Source organism: Rhinopithecus bieti, unplaced genomic scaffold (assembly GCF_001698545.2).
Source record: "Rhinopithecus bieti isolate Rb0 unplaced genomic scaffold, ASM169854v2 scaffold_31527, whole genome shotgun sequence".
Lineage (NCBI taxonomy): Eukaryota > Metazoa > Chordata > Mammalia > Primates > Cercopithecidae > Rhinopithecus > Rhinopithecus bieti.
In genome coordinates, this window is record NW_016813959.1 from 3,362,610 (window position 1) to 3,382,073 (window position 19,464).

Here is a 19,464-nt window from a genome sequence, read left to right on the forward strand (position 1 = left end):
CTCGGCCTCCCAAAGTGCTGGGATTACAGGCTTGAGCCACCGCGCCCGGCCTAAAAAGTAATTTTCTATTGGTCTTTGCTGTTCTGAAGTTTCACCGCAATATGTCTTGGTGTGGCTAGAATGTTTTGTTTTGTCTTCTTAGACATGAGATTTTTTGGGTGTATCTGAAGTCTCTCTTGGAAATTCGTGGTCACGTTTTATTCAAATTAGTTCATCCCTCTCCATTTTCTTTTCATGAGACTCATCTTACTACTTAAATCTTACAGTTTTGCCTCACTCCTCTTTCCTAGCTTTTATACTTCATCTCTTCCTGATGTCTCTAGGAGAGTTGCTCACCTGGCCTCCACTCCCTAATTGCTCTTTGTCTGTATCCATCCTGCCATTCAGTGCATCCATTCAGTTCTTTCATTCATCAGTCTTCACATTCGGGATGTCCATCTGATGTGTCGACACCAATGGGGCTTGCTTCCGCTTCACATTTCTGGTACCTTCCCTCATGTCTTTAGACACATTTGTTATGCTTATTTCAAATTTCGATTCCATTAATTGATTGGTTGTTTCCTTTGATACAGGTTGTTCCATTTATCTTTCTCATATAACCGTTGCCCTCCTCAGACATCCCCTTCTTTTTCGTTAAGAGTTCTTGTCCTTGGTACTACCAACTACATCAGCTGCCAGTGCATACGTGTCCATTGAGAGAGCTTCTGGTGTTGCAGTCTGAAAGCAATCACTTCCCTTTTGTCTTCCCCAACCAGGCAATACTTTTCCTCAGCAAGTCTTCCAGAGCCTCTTCCTCAGATATTATTCTTTTCCAAGGGCTGCCTCCCTCTGTTGCAACTGCCTGTCTCATTATATTCATCGGCTCAGACTGCTATAACAAAATACCACAGACTGGGTGGCTTCCATAACAGACATTTATTTCTCACTGTTCTGGAGGCTGGGAAGTCCAAGATCAAGGTGCCAGCCCGACCGGTGTGTGGTGAGGGCTCTCCCTTGGGTTTCAGATGGTTGCCTTCTCACTATGTGCTCACATGGCCTTTCCTCTGTGCGTGAACACAGAGAGAGGGAGCAAGCGAGCTCTCTGGTGTCTCATAAAGACACTGATCCTATGAGATCAGGGCCAACCTTTACAACCAAATATAGCCTTAATTACCTCCTGAAGACCCTGTCTCCAAATACAGTCATATTGGATTAGGACTTTAACATACAAATTTGGGAGTAGGGGGGTGGTCACAATTCAGTCCATAGCACCTGTGGAAGAGGGTACAGTCAGTCTTCGCCCTCGTATCTGCTGTAACACTGCTCCCTTCTCACCTCGCTGCTCCCAGTTGGCATTAAGTTGGCCCTGGGCTAATGCTGCTTTTTGTCACCCAGTGGCAACAGGGTGTGCCGGGGTCTTGCCAGGGCAAAACGAAGGCGAGAGATCGACAGTCTGACATCCCCTACTGTTAGGAATAATGCTCAAAATCCTAAGGAAATTGAACACTCGAACAAAGGGTTCTTAGCAAAGCAATTTTACTTCCGCGCGGAGGGGTGCCTCCTTGGCCAGTCGCCATGAGAGCACACCTGAACAAAGGGGCACGAGAGCCTTTATTCCTGACGGAAGTCCTACCCCTGTACCCTTTCCCCATTAGCCGGGGTCAGGTCGTACAATGTAAACTAATCCCGGTTGGCTAAAACATTTGATTTTTTTAGATAGGATGGGCACGTAAAAGAAAGTGGAGGGAAAGGGGAAGGGGTGTCTGTAATGAGCCAGAAAGTTTGTCCTCTTTCCAAATAAGGAAAGGAATGTGAGCTGGTACTGATAACACCTGGTATTGTGGCATGCCTGGGCATCTAACAAAGGCAAGAAGGAAAAAAGGAGAAAAAAGGAGAAAGATGGTGGGGTACTATAAATTAAAGAATAAAAGATTGATCAGATTATTTGCAGAGAAACCTTATCATATCCCACACTACCCCCCATCCATAATATCTGTTCCTCTTCTGCTTTAGACTTACATTACACACATACAGTCTTTCTCTCTGTCTCTCTCTCTCTCTCTCTCTCTCTCTCACACACACACACACACACACACACACACACACAGGCATCTAACCATATAACTCCTCAGGGTTCCCTCTTTGTTTTCTGTTCAGTTCCAGGACCTGTTAACCTCCCTCCCACTTCTGCAGCATCTCCAGGAACAGAAGCTAAGAGCCTTTCCTGGTTGCAATCTCGTGGGAAGCCTGAAGTTAGCCTCATGTCAGTTCCCAGCTTTGCCATTGCTGGAGATGAAGTTGAATCTCCAAGCCTCCACTGTTTTTCTTCTATTATCGTGAAAAGCTTGGAATCGATGATCTCGGGTGGTTCTAGCTCCAAACTTCTGGGATTCTGTGTGGTAAGTGAAGAAGTGGCAGGTAAGGAACATTGAGATATTTTAAGACTACACAGTTTCCAAGGAGATAAAGAGACATAGTGGGGGAATACCCAACAAGAGAGAGTTATTAGCAAGAATGGATGTCAAATATAGAAGGTAGAATGTCAATCAAGTTTCAGGGAATGAGAAGAAGGCGAAGGATGTTAGTGGAGATTCATAAAAGAAAGGGAAAATGACTGATTGAAAGATTTGGAGGAGAATCTGCAAGACTGAAGAATGACAAAAACGATTAACCATCATATAAGCAATTATAGTATTTTCTTTGTAATTTATTATTAAATATTGCAGATATAGCAAAAGGTACACGGAATAATAATGAGCACTTTGTCCCCAGAGCTCAATCTAAACTATTACTCATTACCAATATATAGTAAGCCTCCCTGGTGCTATGTCCTTCCCTCCACCGTCACCAGGAGATGGTAATTATTATGCTAAATTTGTTATTCTTTACACTTCCACTACACAGGGATGTATTCAGGGTCAACATTTTCTTTTTATAAATCAAAGTTGGGCCGGGCAAGTTAGCTCATGCCTGTAATCCTAGCATTTTGGGAGACCGAGGCAAGAGGATTCCTTGAGGCTGCAAATTCAAGACCAGTCTGGGCAACATGGGGAAACCCCACCTCTGCAAAAAATACAAAACAAATAGCCAGGTGTGGTGGTGTACCCCTGTAGTTCCAGCTACTTGGGAGGCTGAGGAGGGAGGATCACCTGAACCCAGGGAGGTTGAGGCTGCAATGAGCCATGATTGTGCCACTGTAAATCGTGCTCCAGCCTGGGCAACAGTATGAGATGCTGTCTCAAAATAAATAAATAAATAAGAAAAGGAAATCAAATTTGATGTCTGAAGACTGAGAAGTATGACAATTGAAATGCTTGAGATAAAGAAAGGTGTCCTCACTGGAACGGTCTGGGCAAGGAGAAAAAGAAAATGGATGGAATAACTCGGGGCAGAGCGTGAGAAGCTTCCTTTTACCCACTTACGTCTTTCTAGGTGAAGAGGTCACTAGTAGTCACTTCCATACGTGGACATAGAGCATCGGTCAGCTTCCTGGTGAAGGCAGAGAGCCACACTCCCAGAACACCCAAGGTCAGAAGGAAAGGCGTTATTTCAGCTACTGCCTAGTAGAGCTGTTAGTTTGGACGAATGGGAGTTCTCAGTAATCCCGGCATTGGGAAATTGGTCATGATAGAGAACAGGAGACCATTTAACATGTCAGGGACAAGCCACAGAGCAGGCTGAGGTTTGAGGCTGGTCTCCAAGACCAGACTTAGCCATGACTGCCCAGTGAGATGAGTACAACCAGTGTTCTGCCTCATCCTTTCCCTGAGAGTGGCCCTTGAAACTGCCTCTGAGGGGTTCTGTCTTCCTCAGCCTCAGCAGACTGCCAAAATGGAGTCATAGAATCATTCCATGAAAAGATGGCTGGGTTCAGGAAGGCCACCGGCCTTGCATCGTTGTATTACTGAAAACCCACTGGGGCCATCTTTAGACAACCCAACCCTGCAGCAAACTTAACTAAGCCCTAAATGCTGCCATAACAAACAGATTAAAATTCACTTTCATCGACATTAAAAATCATTTGGGAGGGAAAAAAAGGCAGAAAGATTTTTCTTATTTTGCTTTTGAAATTATTTGTCTGAGTAACTCATTTAATTCACAATTTGCTTTGCTTATTTTCCCCCAAAAATCTGTGCATAATTGGGAATTCTCGAGAAGTGAGGAAATGAAATCCACAGATTACTTTCAAATGTGTGAAATGCTGTATGAATGCTAAAGTTAGCAATTCATGAAGCTGGTGTGTTAACATTTGTAAGCATTGAACTCAACATGTATTCTTCATTTTGTGACTTCCTTTTTGCATTTTAGAGCCAGCGATTATTTTCAAGCTGGAAATATTGGTATAGGCTCCCGAGAAGCTCATAGGGCCTAGGCCCTGTCCCTAGAGGCCTGGAGGATCAGCAACCCAGTGAGAAGGTTTTATGGGAGGTACTTGTGTCTGTGGGCACTGACTGGTTCCTTTGTCTCAATTCCCATACCTCCCCACTCATGTTCCTTGGATGTTTCCTCCTCCCACTTGCCATAACAGTGAGGACTTTATGTTGTTCACTGCTGCATCCCCAGCCCAGAAGAGCATCAGGCCCATCACAGATACTCGACATAAGTATTTGTTGAATGCACGGTCACCTCTGGGAATGGGATTGGGTGGTGGACAAATAGGGCTCCAGATGTATTTCTATTGTTCGAATGATGTATAATGAGAATGTACTCACTTATTAGTTTTGTAATTAAAAAATAACATAATTTTACAATGAGATGTCACCTCGCATCCATCAGGATGGCTACTATTAAAAAAAAAAAAAAACAGAAATAACATGTGTTGGCGAGAATATGGAGAAACTGGAACCCTTGCGTGTGGTTGGTGAAAATGTAAAATGGAGCGGCCACTGTGGATAACAGTACGGTTTCTTCAAGAAATTAAAAACAGAATTACCATATGACCTAGCAATTCCACTTCTAAATATATACACTCCAAAAAATTGAAGCCAAGTCTCAAAGAGGCATTTGAACACCCACATTCATAGCAGCATTATTTGCAATAGCCAAAAAGTGGAATCAACCCAAATGTCCATCAATGGATGAATGGATAAACAAAATACAGTATTAATAGAAGGGGATATTATTCAGGCTTTAAAAGGAAGGAAATTCTGAGATAGGCTCAGAATTCTCAGATAGGCGTGGAAGAGCCCTGAAAACGTTATACTAAATGAAATAAGCCAGTCACAAAAAGACAAACACTGTATGATTTCATTTATATGAAGTACCTAGAGTAATCAAATTCATAGAGACAGAAAGTAGAAAGGTAGTTGTCAGAGGCTAGGGGAAGAGCAAAATGGAAAGTTATTCATTAGTGGGAATGAGAATTTCAAGTTTTAAGATGAAAATGTTCTCTTTTTTTTTTTTTTTTTTTTTTTTTTTTTGATGGAGTCTCACTCTGTCGCCCAGGCTGGAGGCCTGGAGTGCAGTGGCACAATCTCGGCTCACTGCAACCTCCACCTCCCGGGTTCAGGCCATTCTCCTGCCTCAGCCTCCCAAGTAGCTGGGACTACAGGCGCCCGCCACCTCGCCCGGCTAATTTTTTTTGTCTTTTCAGTAGAGATTAGGTTTCACCATGTTGGCCAGGATGGTCTCGATCTCCTGACCTCATGATCTGTCCACCTTGGCCTCCCAAAGTGCTGGGATTACAGGCATGAGCCACTGCGCCCCGCCGAAAATGTTCTAAACATTGGTGGCACAAACGTGTGAATAATACTTAACAATACTGAACAGTACACTTAAAAATGCTTAAGATGGCAAATTTGTTTTATGTGTATTTTACTACAGTTAAAAATAAACAACATTTAACAATACAGTTCTAAACGTAAATATATTTATACTTTTGAGTGCAGGAGACTTTTTTAAAGAAAACACAAAACTCAGGAAGATAGAACGATCATCAGATTCAGCTAGAAAAATATTTTACATTTCTATGATAAAAGACAACATAAAATTAAAAGACAAACAGCAGGCTGGCAGAAAATATCTACATACATATGTTGGACATTATTCATCATACAGGAAATCTTTTTTTTTTTTTTTTTTTTTTAAGACAGAGTCTCACTCTGTCGCCCGAGTTGGAGTGCAGTGGCGCAATCTCGGCTCACTGCAACCTCCACCTCCCAGGTTCAAGCTATTCATTGGCCTCAGCCTCCCAAGTAGTTGGAATTACAGGCACCTGCCACCAAGCCCAGCCGATTTTTTTGTATTTTTAGTAGGGACAGGGTTTCACTATGTTGGTCAGGCTGGTCTCAAACTCCCGACCACAGGTGATCCACCAGCCTCGGCCTCCCAAAGTGCTGGGATTACAGGCATGAGCCACTGCATCTGGGCCATACAGTAAAACTATTTATGGGAGGAGGTAAGTATATTTGGTTTAGTTAGCATAAATCAAATTACTGAAGTCAGTGAACTCTGAGGACATATCTGACAGACACACAAAATAAGGAGGAGGAGGTTCCAAAGTGTTGATGCTTGTGTAACCACAAGCATGGCTGAGCCTAGAACACAATTAGTATTCAAGCAAATGGAACCATGCAGGTACTGATACAGGTTACCTTCATTCTGTCACTAATACCATAAACCACATGCAAATGAGGCAAGTAAGATCTGGGAGGAATTTGAGAAGCGTTTGTGCAATGTCCGAGAGTGAACTTACAGTAGGATGAACTTAGGGAGTTAACAAGAGTCTGCACTGACCCTGAACCCTCCAAACATTCTTGCGATGGCCAGGCACAGTGGCTCATGCCTGTCATCTCAGCACTTTGGGAGGTCCAGGTGGGCAGATGGTTTGAGACCAGGGGTTCAACACCAGCCTGGGCAACGTGGTGAAACCACACCTCTATAAAAATACAAAACTTAGCCAGGTGCAAGGGTGTACACCCATAGTTCCAGCTATTAAGGAGGCTGAGGTGGGAGGATTGCTTGGGCCTGGGAGGTCAAGGCTGCCTGAGCCGTGATCATACCACTGCACTCCAGCCTGGGCAACAGAGCAAGACCCTGTCTCAAAAAAAAAAAAAATTCTTGGAGACTGCAGATATGTTGTATCTATCTCTCAATAATGTAGTCACAGGGTAAACAAACCAAATATCGCCCCACCTCTCCTCTTTAGTACCATCTCTGCTTTTAGAGAATCCCAAGCCTAGAAGGAGGGAAAGCGATTTCTTCTGTTGACTTGGTGAATCAGCCTGGGTGCCTCGCTATTGGTCAGCCTGCCATGGATTGCTGTGTTGATTGCCTTCCCTGTCCCTTGTTGCATCCAATGATGGTCCAACCAATCCATTCAACAGTATTAGGATGAATAGAAGTGAGCATCAAAAATATAGGATTACATTCGAGAACACAGAAAGGCCTTCTATAAATCAATAAAAATGCAAAGCAACTTGTATGCATCAAACATGAACAAGATACTCACAGAAGAAGAAACAGCTGTATACAGATGTGTAAGCTCACCTATCAGACTGGCAAAAATTTAAGAGATTGGTAATATACCATATTGGTGAGTGTCTTAGTCAGTCTGGGCTGCTCTAACAAATTATCATAGACTGGGAATCTTAAACATCTCTTTCTCACAGTTCTGGAGGCCGGGAAGTCCAAGATCAAGGTGCCTGGAGAGGCAGTGTCTGCTGAAGGTCGGCTTGCTGGTTTGCGGATGGCTGTCATCCTATTGCTCCCTCACATGGCAGAGAGCAGAGAGAGAAAGCAAGCACTTTCTTTTCTAAGACAGAGGACACTAAACCCATCGTGAGGGCACCACCCTTAGGAGCTAATTACCTCCCAAAGGCTGAATATCCAAGTACCATTACATTGGAGATTAGGGTTTGATATGGCTTGTCTGTGTTCCCATTCTAATCTCAACTTGAATTGTATCTCGCAGAATTTCCACGTGTCATGGGAGGGACCCATGGGGAGGTAACTGAGTTGTGGGGGCCAGTCTTTCCGTGCTATTCTCCTGATAGTGAATAAGTCTCAGGAGATCTGAAGGGTTTATCAGGGGTTTCCGCTTTTGCTTCCCTTTCATTTTCTCTTGCCACTGCCATGCAAGAAGTGCCTTTCACCTCCCGCCATGATTCTGAAACCTCCCCAGGCATGTGGAACTGTAGGTCCGATTTAAACCTCTTTCTCTTCCCAGTCTTGGGTATGTCTTTATCAGCAGCGTGAAAACGGACTAATATAGGGTTTCAACATGTGAATTTTGGGGGCAGACATTCAGTTCACAGCAGTGAGGATGCAGGGAAATGAAGACTGTCTACACTTTGGGTTGGAATTTAAACTTGTAAATTAGACTTGTAAAGTCTTCAGAGGCTCAGATATGACATGTGAGCCTTGTGACTTCTGAGGATCAAGGCTGTGTTCTGGCAGCTCTCTCACCATTGGCAAAAAAACAGAAAAGTATCATTTCCATTGGATATCCTGCTACGTACTGAATTTTCACATTGAACATTTGATTTCCCATTTAAATAAACCCATCTGGAGTTTGATTTGTATATGTCTTTCTATTTTCCAAATAATGAGCTAGTTGTCCAGCGCCATTTGTGGCATAATCTCTACTTTCCCCACTGGGATATGCCATGATAGCATATAATGCATTCCTATAGAAACTTGGGTTTATTCTGAACTTTCTATTCTCTTTGTTGTATCAAGGATCATAAACTGGGGCCCTGTAGCCCATTTCAGGCCTCCAGATGTGTGTTTGGTCTTGTTTTGGTTTTGGACCGAAGTGTCTTTGAAAATTGTGAGTTTTCATGCCTTTAGGCAGCTCACAAAGTCAGGCCTGTCTTGGAGCAAGGTACTTGCCCAAGCCCTTAGAGCACTTGAGGATTTTTGCCTGGAGTGACACCAGCAACATCCTGTTTTAACACTTTCACCTTAGAACACATTTTGGTGTCTAACAGTGGACATTCCCTCTCATTCTTCTTTTGTGATGGTTCCTTAAGTACTCAATTCTCCAGATGAACTTTTACACTGTTTTGTCAACATCTGTGGGGGAAAACTCTCTGAGATTTTGACTGCAATTGCATTAAATTCCTAAATTCATTTGGATGGACTGTACAGCTTTACCATATTGAACCATCATTTTAGACATTTTGTAAGTCGCTATTCAGTTCTTTTACATTCTCAGTTACAATTTTTAGTGTTTCTTCTTTTAATGGAGACGCAGTCTCACTGTCACCCAGGCTTGAGTGCAGTGGCGCTAACTTGACTCACTGCAGCCTTCGCCTCCAGGGTCAAATGTTCCTCCCACTTCAGCCTCCTGAGTAGCTGGGACTACAGGCAGGCGCCACCACACCCAGCTAGTTTTTATATTTTTGGTGGAGACAGGGTTTCGCCAAGTTGCCCGGGCTGTTCTTGCACTCCTGCGCTCAAGCAATCCTTCTGCCTTGGCCTCCCAAAGTGCTGGAATTACAGTTGTGAGCCAATGTTAGGGGGCTTGTCGACCAGCACACGGGGGGCTTGGAGGCTGCTTCAGAAGTTCCCGCTAAGCCAAGGATACAAAGCCTGGTTATGGCGCTCCTATGTGAGGCCCAGGTCTTCTGTACCTTGTTCAAAAAATCTTTCCTGCTCATTTCATTTGAGAGTGATTTTGCTTTCTTCGGGATCTCTATTGCGCAGCGTCATCCAGAGAGTTCCATATCTGAATGGACTCCAATGATGAAGTTAAATCAGCCCTCACCTCAGTCCTTTGGAATTAGAATCTATGGGGCTGGGTCCTGACATCTGTATCTTAATGTTCCTGGTTGAGATCCTTAGACTGAAAGACCGGTATTTGTAAAGCACTTCTTTTCCTCCAAACTCAGCCTCCGAACTAGCTGGGACTACAGGTGTGTGCCACCACACCAGGCTAATTTTAAATTTTTTTGGAGAGACGGAGTCTCACAACGTTACCCAGGCTCGTCTCCAACTCCTGGGTTCCAGTGATTCTCTCGCCTTGGCCTCCCAAAGTGTAGGGATGACAGGCATGACCCTGTTACTGTTACAACAGTAACGCGCTTCTGTTTCACTCTAACGATATTTTTGGTGCATACCTACAGCCATTGTTGTATTAACCTGCATCACTGAAGGAAAAGAGAAGGGGAGAAGTGATAGTTTTGTTTTTCCCTGAACATATCAGATGAAACCTGGGCTGTTTAGCCCATTTTTGGATAATATATTGACATAATTTAAGATGGCTGTCTTATTGTAGCCTGTCTACAGAAGGTGCCTAGAAGACAGAGGAATATGCGAAACTGGCTTGAAGAGTAATTAATCAGAACTTTACATGATACAGAAGATAAATTTTAATGGCAACAGAATATTGATCTTCTAATATTTGAAAGCCCATTAAATAGGAGAGAAAGATGATTTTCTGTTTTGTTGTAAAAGGATCCAACCGGCTCTGATGGTTCAAAGCATCATGAATGCGAAGGTCCAGTCAACAGAAGCAGAGCTTCCTGACAATTGGACTTCCACAGGGACGGGATCTGCTTCCTCATTCAGTTGTGCCTTTCCCATCAGCAAGACTCCTAGGAGCCCGTTAGGAAGCTGTGCCAGAATTCACAGGTTTTTTTGGATGGTATCTGAGATAGTATCCAGCTCTTATATTTTACTTTTCTTTAAAATTATTTTTGAGACTGAGTCTCACTCTGTCCTCCAGGCTGGTGTGCAGTGGTGCAATCATAGCTCACTGCGGCCTCAAACACTTGGGCTGAAGCTATCCTCCTGCCTCAGCCTCCTGAGTACTGGGACCACAGGTATGTGCCACGATTCCTGATTACTTTGCTTATATTTTGTAGAGATGAGGTCTTGCTATGTCACCCAGACTAGTCTTGAACTCCTAACCTCAAGTGACGCTCCTACCTTGACCTCTCAAAGGAGTGAGATTATGAGCAGGAGCCCCTGGGCCTGGCTGAGATTTTTCCCCTTTAGTCTTTCTGTACACAGGATATTTTATTCATAAAATACATAAACAGTAGGAAATTTTAGGGTCAAGTGAAATAGATATGTTGTAATAGTTGATCTATAGACCAGAGTTCTTTAGCTGAACTGGAGGGGCAGGCTTTAGGTGATCCATGGATGCTCTGAGCTTGTGGACACCATTGAAAATCTGTGCGAACCCATGGACAGTTTCCTATGATTCCTCAAAATGTCTCTTGGACTCAAAGATGCTTGAGAGCAATTGATGCGTGTTCCCCAGTATAGGATCCAGGATAGTGAATATCAGTAAACATTCAGCCAAAAAGCTTTGCCACATTGAGTGCTTCGACGTAACGTCTTCATTCAACAAGTCAATGTGCCCGGAATCTCCTACATATGCTAATCTCACTCTTGGAAGCTCTCATCATTCTGCTTACCCTAAATTTCCTTCCACCTTCCTCCCTCTCCCACCAGACTGGACTCTGAAATGGGAAGGAACGGTGGGGAGGAGAGCCCAACACTCCTCAAGTTTAGAGTGAAGACACAGACTCTACTGGGAAAGGGAAACGAGGAATATGGAGACCATGAGGATGCTTTTGGACAATGCTCAGAGGTTGGGACATTGCCAGGAGATACCGTTCACCCGGGATCTCCAAGAAAAGAGATCAGTCTGGCAGTTACGTGTGTTTTTCTTCAAACTGGTTGCCAGGTTGGAATGACCAATGACATCAGAGATTCCGACCTTCGTGATTGGAAGAACTGGACTCTGGGTGCTTGGGAGCTCAGGTGGACAACAGCAACTTCTCAGAGCTGTTCTTCACTCCTAACTTCTCCCGAGCCTCTAGAAGAGAAATGCGCTCTTCTGGGTCCTAACGGAGTCTGGAAGAAGGCTTTGGACAGAACAGGGACTAGGTTCTGTGGACAGAAACAAAGCGTTTGGGAGAGACTATGGCCAGTGGTCAAGCGCACCCTCCGTTTGAGGAGGAAAGCCCCCAGCCTAGCACATCGGTGCAGTCCCCCCAGGTGGTGACGGATGATGAAGTGCCAGGACCATCAGGTGAGGTGACTGGAGGGAGAAGTGATGGGAGATGATTGACTGAGGAGAGGGAAGGGGGCCAGTTACTGGGAATCCGGAGCACCTGAGTAGGGTGTCTGGGAAAGAAAGGAGGGATTTAGAAAGCCAGGGATCAGGGGAGGGTGCAGGGAATGGGGCTAAGCATGGCCACGTAGAAAGAAAGCCTGGGGAGCAATGAAGGGGGTCAGGAGATTCCCTCAAAAGATGAGAGAGGAAGGCCGAGGTGGGCGGATCACAAGGTCAGAAGATCGAGACCATCCTGGTTAACACAGTGAAACCCTGTCTCTACCAAAAGTACAAAAATGAGCCGGGCATGGTGGCGCGTGCCTGTAGTCCCAGCTACTCAGGAGGCTGAGGCAGAAGAATCATTTGAACCCAGGAGGCAGAGGTGCAGTGAAACGAGACTGCGCCACTGCACTCCAGCCTGGGCAACAAGAGGGAGACTCTGTCTCCCTACCCACCCCCCAACAAAGAGAGAGAGAGAGAGGAGACAGAAGAGCTTAAGGGAAGGTTTCCATTTTTCTCCAGTTGAAAGTTCTTATCTGTGATGAGAAAATGTTTTGAGGACAGAGAGCTGGAAGAATGGGGAGGTGAGGGAGAGGCAGATGGGGATCAGCAAAGGAGAAAGGTGGAAACATGGCCTGGAGAAGCCGACAGTCTGCGAGGCTGGGGAGGATGGAAGAGTAGTATGAGGTTTTTGGGTTGGGGTCTAAGGTGATCAATGGCAGAAACACAACACTATAGCCTGGTTTCTTCACTCAGACCCTTGGGTAGATCCCAGCCCCCAGCCTCAATCTCTTGGCATGAAAAAGAAGAGGGAATGGTCAGACGAATCCGAGGAAGAGCCGGAGGAGGAACTGGAGTTGGAGCGCGCCCCTGAGCCCCAGGACACCTGGGTGGTGGAGATGCTGTGTGGGCTCAAGATGAAGCTGACGCGCAAGCGAGCATCCTCCGTGCTCCCTGAGCACCACGAGGCCTTCAACAGGCTGCTTGGTAGGAGGATACCCCAAAGAGCACCTCCAACCCGGTTCTTTTTAAAAAGCAGAAACTTTCAATAATTACTCTTTCCCAGTAAGAAGATGCCCTCCGGGGGGTGGGGGGGTGGTGGGGGTGAGAGATCCATGCAGGAGGAGGATGCTTAGGAGATAGAGGATTAGGCTGGTCTTAATAAAGGTCTGCGCTTGAAATAAGAAAGCTTGATTTCCGGCCAGGTGCAGTGGCTCATGCCTGAGATCCCAGTGCTTTGGGAGGCTGAGGTGGGAGGATCTCTTGAACTCAGGAGTTTGAAGTTGCTGTGAGCTATGACCGCATCACTGCACTCCAGCCTGGTTGACAGGGAAAGACCTTGTCATAAAATAAATAAAATAAAATAAAAGACAAAAGAAAGCTTGGTTTCAGCTGAACCCTCTGAAACTCTATGTCTCTTGCTGACTTTTCTAAACCTAAGTGTCTCCATCCATGGAGGGGGATGACAAGGTCATAGGCACACCCAGCTGTGACTATCTCCAGAAGCCATGATGGGAATTCCATTATGACTTCTGCGGTGGTCCCTTCATGTATGATGGGAGGACATCATGGCTTATTCACAGCTCCTCATCCCGTAGACTCTGACACCAAAGGCCTCCTTCGGCCTCTCCTCAGGGCAGTCTCAGAGCGGGAGCCTCCCTCCTTGCCCAGTGAAAGTCCTTCTCTCCTCTCCCATCCACGTAACCCTTGGCCACAATCCTGAGACTTCCCCCAGAGGGGCACAGTTCTCCTGTCTGCTCTGTTGCTCCCACGGCAACCCTGTTCCGCTTCTTACCCTGACACAGGCTCTCTTTTCACAGAGGATCCTGTCATTCAAAAATTCCTGGCCTGGGACAAAGATCTGAGGGTGTCAGACAAAGTAAGGTTCTCCACTCAACTGTGTTCCTGTTTTAACACATGTCCTGGGGGAGGGTGCAGCATCTAAAACCACAGTTTCTCTCCTCTCTCCCTCCACCATCTCCCACCCACTGATCCCATAGTCTTGGGTGCCCACATTTTGACTTTTATTTTTTTGGAGAGAGGGTCTCGTTCTGTTGCCCAGGTTGGAATGCAGTGGTGCCATCATAGCTCACTGCAGCCTCAACCTCCTGGGCTCAAGCGATCCTCCCGCCTCAGCCTCTCCAATAGCTGGGACTCCAGGCATGAGTCATCACACTCCAGCTATTGTTAATCTTTTTATAATTTGTCAGCATCTCCCTCAGGGCTCTGGTGGCCTATTGCATAGTGGACGTGTGGCCCCTGCCTCTGCCCAGGGCTTGAATCTCTGGGCCACAGTCCTGAAACTCCCGACCCCTATCCTCTTCTATCTTTGGGACAGTCCTTTGCTCCAGCTCACCAAGACACTCCTGACATTAGCCGCCCTAGACACACTCCCTCCAACGATTCCATCGGAGCTCATCATCTTGGGAGCATCACAGACCTCCCTTTCCCTGACTTCCCGAATTTGCAGCTGACTTTGAACACCTCTCTACCCGCAAGCCTCCAGTGAGCATAGCCACTCAACACCGAGGTTCCTTGTGCGATAGGCAACTGCGCCCCAGCCCCTGTTCCCTTATCTCCACTATCTTCCTCTTCCAGGATGTGACCAATCTTTCTCTCTCTCTGTTCCCTTCTCTCCATCAGTATCTCCTGGCTATGGTCATAGCGTATTTTAGCCGGGCCGGCCTCTTCTCCTGGCAATACCAACGCATTCATTTCTTCCTGGCTCTGTGAGTAATTTGCTTCTTCCCACCTGTCAATATCCAACACCCTGGGACGGTGGAGGAAGTGGGATTCCAACCTTTCGTCTATTTTTTGACCCTAGTTCTCCTCTTTACTCTGGGTATAAAAATGTTAAGATTATACTGTGGTGTTCTTAGTCTGCTCTTTCTAGAAACAAACACAAATGCAGTTGACAAATAGTAGAATCAAACAAAAGGAAACATAAACCCGTCCTAAGGGGAAAGCCGTGGACACGACTCTGCCCCCCAAGCAAGCAGCCATATCCTTCCCATATCAACACCAAATGCAATTTTCCATCCTCCTCCTCCAGGTTCCCGTGACAGAGCCCGAAATTCAGGTCATCCTCGCATAACACGGATCCATCATCAAATATTCCCTGATGGGGCTTCCTGCCAGTCCCGCCCCAAGCCAGGGGGCTTCCTAGTGCTGCCTGAATAGCTTTCCAAACACAGCTCCCACCCCTTCACTGCTCACCTGAACAACTTCCTTAGCTGATTTGCCTATAAATGGAGGCCCGGATTCACAGGGCGAATCCAACCCTCTCTGCAATCCTTCTACCACCAAACCTGCCCACCATCTTCATGTTTCATGGTTTGCTTTCACCGCTCCTTCCAAATGCCCTCCACTCCATTTTGATTTTGTGTTTTCTGTCTGGGTGTCCTGCACCCGTATGCATCTGAAGGGAACCACTAATTTGTTGAAGTCAGTTCAGCCCCCACAGCCTTTCCGATGCCTCCCCTGATCTGCCAGCGTCTGTATGCCTGCAGCACTTCAGTTACATCCTAGGATAATGTGCCATTTTGGATTCGTTGATCTGCCCTCCTTTTCCCCAAACCCATCAGACTAGACCCCTGTTGAAGGCAGGGTCTTGTCAAAATATCAAAGTTTTTGTTTTTGTTTATACCAGACAGAGACTTGCTCTGTCCCTCAGGCTGGAGTGCAGCAGCCAGATCATAGCTCACTGCAGCCTCCATCTCTCAGGCTCTAGATCCTCCCACCTCAGCCTCCCAAGTAGCTGGGATGACAGGTGCACGCCACCACATCCAGCCAGTTTTTATGGTTTTTAGTAGAGATGAGGTTTTGCTATGTCACCCTGGCTGTTCTGGAACTCCTGGGTTCTCACCTCAGCCTCTCAAAATGCTGGTACTACAGACATGAGCCACCCAATCAACCAAAATATCAAAGTATTCCTAAAACACTCAGCACAATTCTTTTCATTTTGCAACTGTTCATGTTATATTGACTCTGTGAAATTATTCGTATGGCATTTGCGTATAAGATAAATCTTTCCTTCTTTCCTTCATTCATTCATGTATTCTTTTATTCAACAAAACCTTACGAAGTACATCATACGTGCCAGGGAATAGGAAGGATGGGAAGAGAGAGTTCACAGCAATGCTTGTTGAATTAATGCACCAAGATAAACAAAGCCCTCTATTGGCCATTTGGTAGGCGAGAAATGATTTACAGAAACAAACCAGTCAGTTCCTGTCCTTGGGGGCACTTATGATGGAGGGGGAAGACAGGTGTGTGCATACATGAGAAGGAAGGGGGGCGTGGGAGGAACATGGATGGGGACTAGGATGAGGTGATGTCATCTCTCTTGTATAAGGATGGCAGGACACATCCTTAGGATAAGACTTGGATTGTTTTTAAATTCAGAGGGGGTCTTGCCATATTACCCAGACTGGTCTCTAACTCCTGGCCTCCAGTGATCCTCCTGCCTGGACTCCCAAAGTGCTGGGATTCCAGGTGAGAGCCACCACTCCCAGCCACCACTTGGATCGTCGCCTTCCTGAAGGTGTGAGTGGCGCCCTTAGCAGGTCTCTGTCCAGTGGGGCCTCCTAAGGAAGGTGGGGCTCTCTGCAGGTTGGGTGTTGGTGCTGAGCTGAGGATGGTCCCCTCCCCTCCTCTCTGGGAAGCTGCCCTCAGGCAGGGATCCCTCCTGGTGGGGCCCCTGAGTAGCAGCCTGATCTCTCTCCCCAGCTACCTGGCCAGTGACATGGAGGAGGACAACCAGGCCCCCAAACAAGACATCTTCTCCTTCCTCTATGGCAAGGACTACTCCCAGCGACCCTTGTTCCATAAGCTTCGATACCAGCTCATCTGCTCCATGCGTTGGAGGACGTGGGTTTCCCCAGAGGAGATGGAGGAGGTAAGTGGGGCCATATGAGGAGGTGGGGGTGGGGAGGGATGGGGTGGATTGGAGGCTGGAGGAGGGCAGGGAGGGGTCTTGCTGGGGAGACCCTGGCTTCTCAAATGGTATGTGTTTTTCCAGATCCAGGCTTATGACCCAGAGCACTGGGTGTGGGCCCGAGATCGCACCCTCATTTCCTAGAGCTCCGGGGATATGGAGGCCTGAGGTCATCGGCCTGAGGGAAGGTACGTGTGTATGCTTCGGGGTAAAGGCAGAATATTCTCATCTATAAGAAAATCCGAGGAACCCAACTGCTTGATCTGGCTTCAAGCCTGGTCAATATGGCAACACCCCATCTCCACAAAAAATACAAAAATTAGCTGGGCATCCTGGTGGGCGCCTCTAGTCCTCACTACTCAGGAGGCTGAGGCAGAAGGAACACCAGAGCCCCAGGAGGTTGGGGCTGCAGTGAGCTGTGATTCTGCCACTGCACTCTAGCTGGGGCGACAGAGTGACATTATGTCTCAAAAATGAGACTACTACCTAGGTCCAGGAAGGTTCATTATGGTTGACACACTTGAGTTACTGATTTGGGGAAAGGATTCAGTGAAGATTTGGTTGACATCTTGTGCAGCGAACCACATTTAGGACCGAGCATTAGACTTAAGCATGAGAGATTAAGGTTCAGGATTAGGAATCTGGTCTGCTGGTTTGTGAGGTTGTCATATTAGACATGTCTGTAGCATGGTTAAAAGTTTAGATCTTAAGCAACACAGAAGGCCCCAAGTGTGACGAAGTCCAAAGCCACATTCTCTGAGGGTGCTCTACTCCCTGGGCCGACCCACCCAAAGTCCTTGCTATGAAGCAGATCACTGGGGCTGACCTTGGCTGTATTAAGTGATTTTTGGAGTCAAGCTCACCAAAGTGTGAGTGTCAGAATCGAAAATGATGGCTCAGAATCAGGGTTTACAATGAAGGGTTAGAGATAAAATCAGATTTACACATTGCTCTGAACTCTAGCTAGGACTGACGTGGGATGGGAATAACCTTCCTGTCTGGAGATCTGCCTACTTGAAGTGTGACATCCTGTCTCTCACTTCCAGAACACAGGGCCCAGGGGAGAGGGGAATTTTCAGCAGGAAGTTTATCCCAACGCTAATGCCAGACACCAGGAAGGAAGAGAGGAGCCTCCTATGCAGATCATCTAGAAGAACCTGGCCTCGTCTAGAAGGAGCAAAATAGAGTGACCAGGTTTTCCTCCTAGGAGCTGTGGAGGTACTTCTAGGAGTCGGTGGAGGGAAAGTGAGAAATCAGGGGTGTTTCTGGTTCCACCCCTTCCTGCGACACCACCTCCCTTTTCACATTGCTGAATCCCAACCTCCCCTGGGCTGGAAGCTGGAGTTCCTGTTTCCCATGGACTTTGTTGCCACAGTCCAGAGCATTTGAAGGCACAGCGCAGGCGCTCAGATTGTCACAGAATTCTTTGTTAAATATGAAATTACTGCCATAGGATTTTAAAAGATAGTTTAATAGATACTATACATTTTAGTGGTTTATTTTGAAAATGTTGGCCATAGAATTATTACTATGTTGATTTGAAATAGTTTGGAATTTTTCTAGTTTTGAAAACATGCTGTTCCTTTAGAGCTCTGTGATGGTCATTATATTCACATAAATATAATTTAGTTTTCATTTTTAAGAGAGAATTCTTTTTATCACAAATGTTTTCTCTTTAAATTGTTTTATCTATTATTACATGTGCTCCCAAAGTGAGCACTCTTGTTACCTATGATACTGACCTAATATATCCATTATATTTATAGCTAGGTGGTAGTTCCCCTATGTTCTTGTAAATAGAAATGTTTATTTTCTGTTTAGTGTTTGTTACTGAACTGTGAGAATTCAGTTGTGATTTTTAACATGCCTTACATATATACTAACATGTCCAATATACACTAGACATTTTATTTGTTTATTTTGAAAATGATGGCATGGCATTCTTACTACATTTATTTAACTAGTTTAGAAAAACAAGTATTTTTTAAAAGACACTGTTCTTATGAAGTTGATGGGTGTTATACCTGTTACATACACAAAAATATAATTCTGTTTTCATCTTTAAGAGAGGATTCTTTTTATCCTACATGTTTTATTTTTAAATCTTTTTATCTATTATTACATGTGCTGCTGAAGGGCGCACTGTTATTACCTAGGGTAGTTACATAATGTATCTATTATATTTATAGCTCGGTGGCATTTCCCCGAAATTCTTGTAAAAATAAATTTATATTTGATGTTGACTGTTATTGAATTGTGATAATTCAGATGCAATTTTTTCAGCTTGTATTGAAAGGTTTGTATGTTCCTTTAAAAAGGGCGTGTGTTTGGAAGGAGGACAGGAGCTGTGTGTTTGAAAGAGGACAGTGCAGTGTGCTGCCTGCGAAAATGCAATAAAGATGAAGTTTTCTCATCTTCACAATGATTGTGACCACATTGGTCTGGATTGCTTATCTGTCGTCCAATGATATTTTTATTTAATGGGGTTTTAGTTATTTGAACGAATTAATTAACCCTGGAAAATAATGCTGCATCTTTC

General features: G+C 45.4%; 1 protein-coding gene across 2 annotated transcripts; it reads left to right on the plus strand.

Moving 5' to 3' along the window:
* The first annotated feature begins 11,679 nt into the window (after positions 1 to 11,679).
* On the plus strand, positions 11,680 to 19,215 carry SPDYE4 (speedy/RINGO cell cycle regulator family member E4). 2 transcript variants are annotated; one of them, XM_017849207.1, is made up of 7 exons: positions 11,680 to 11,965; positions 12,746 to 12,976; positions 13,810 to 13,868; positions 14,633 to 14,718; positions 16,718 to 16,886; positions 17,010 to 17,113; positions 17,972 to 19,215. In XM_017849207.1, the coding sequence occupies exons 1-6, from the start codon at positions 11,857 to 11,859 to the stop codon at positions 17,067 to 17,069; spliced, it is 714 nt and encodes a 237-aa protein (XP_017704696.1). In that variant the 5' UTR covers positions 11,680 to 11,856; the 3' UTR covers positions 17,070 to 17,113; positions 17,972 to 19,215. The 2 variants fall into 2 exon arrangements, with proteins under 2 accessions (XP_017704696.1, XP_017704697.1); XM_017849208.1 differs by lacking the exons at positions 13,810 to 13,868; positions 14,633 to 14,718 and having other exon boundaries at positions 11,691 to 11,965.
* The last annotated feature ends 249 nt before the right edge of the window (positions 19,216 to 19,464 follow it).

Bases quoted from the DNA above. Each gene is read 5' to 3' on its own strand.
- SPDYE4 (XM_017849207.1), top strand. From the start codon at position 11,857: ATGGCCAGTGGTCAAGCGCACCCTCCGTTTGAGGAGGAAAGCCCCCAG. The intron at 12,977-13,809 runs GTAGGAGGATAC...CTCTTTTCACAG, and splicing joins GGCCTTCAACAGGCTGCTTG to AGGATCCTGTCATTCAAAAA. The intron at 16,887-17,009 runs GTAAGTGGGGCC...GTGTTTTTCCAG, and splicing joins CCCCAGAGGAGATGGAGGAG to ATCCAGGCTTATGACCCAGA.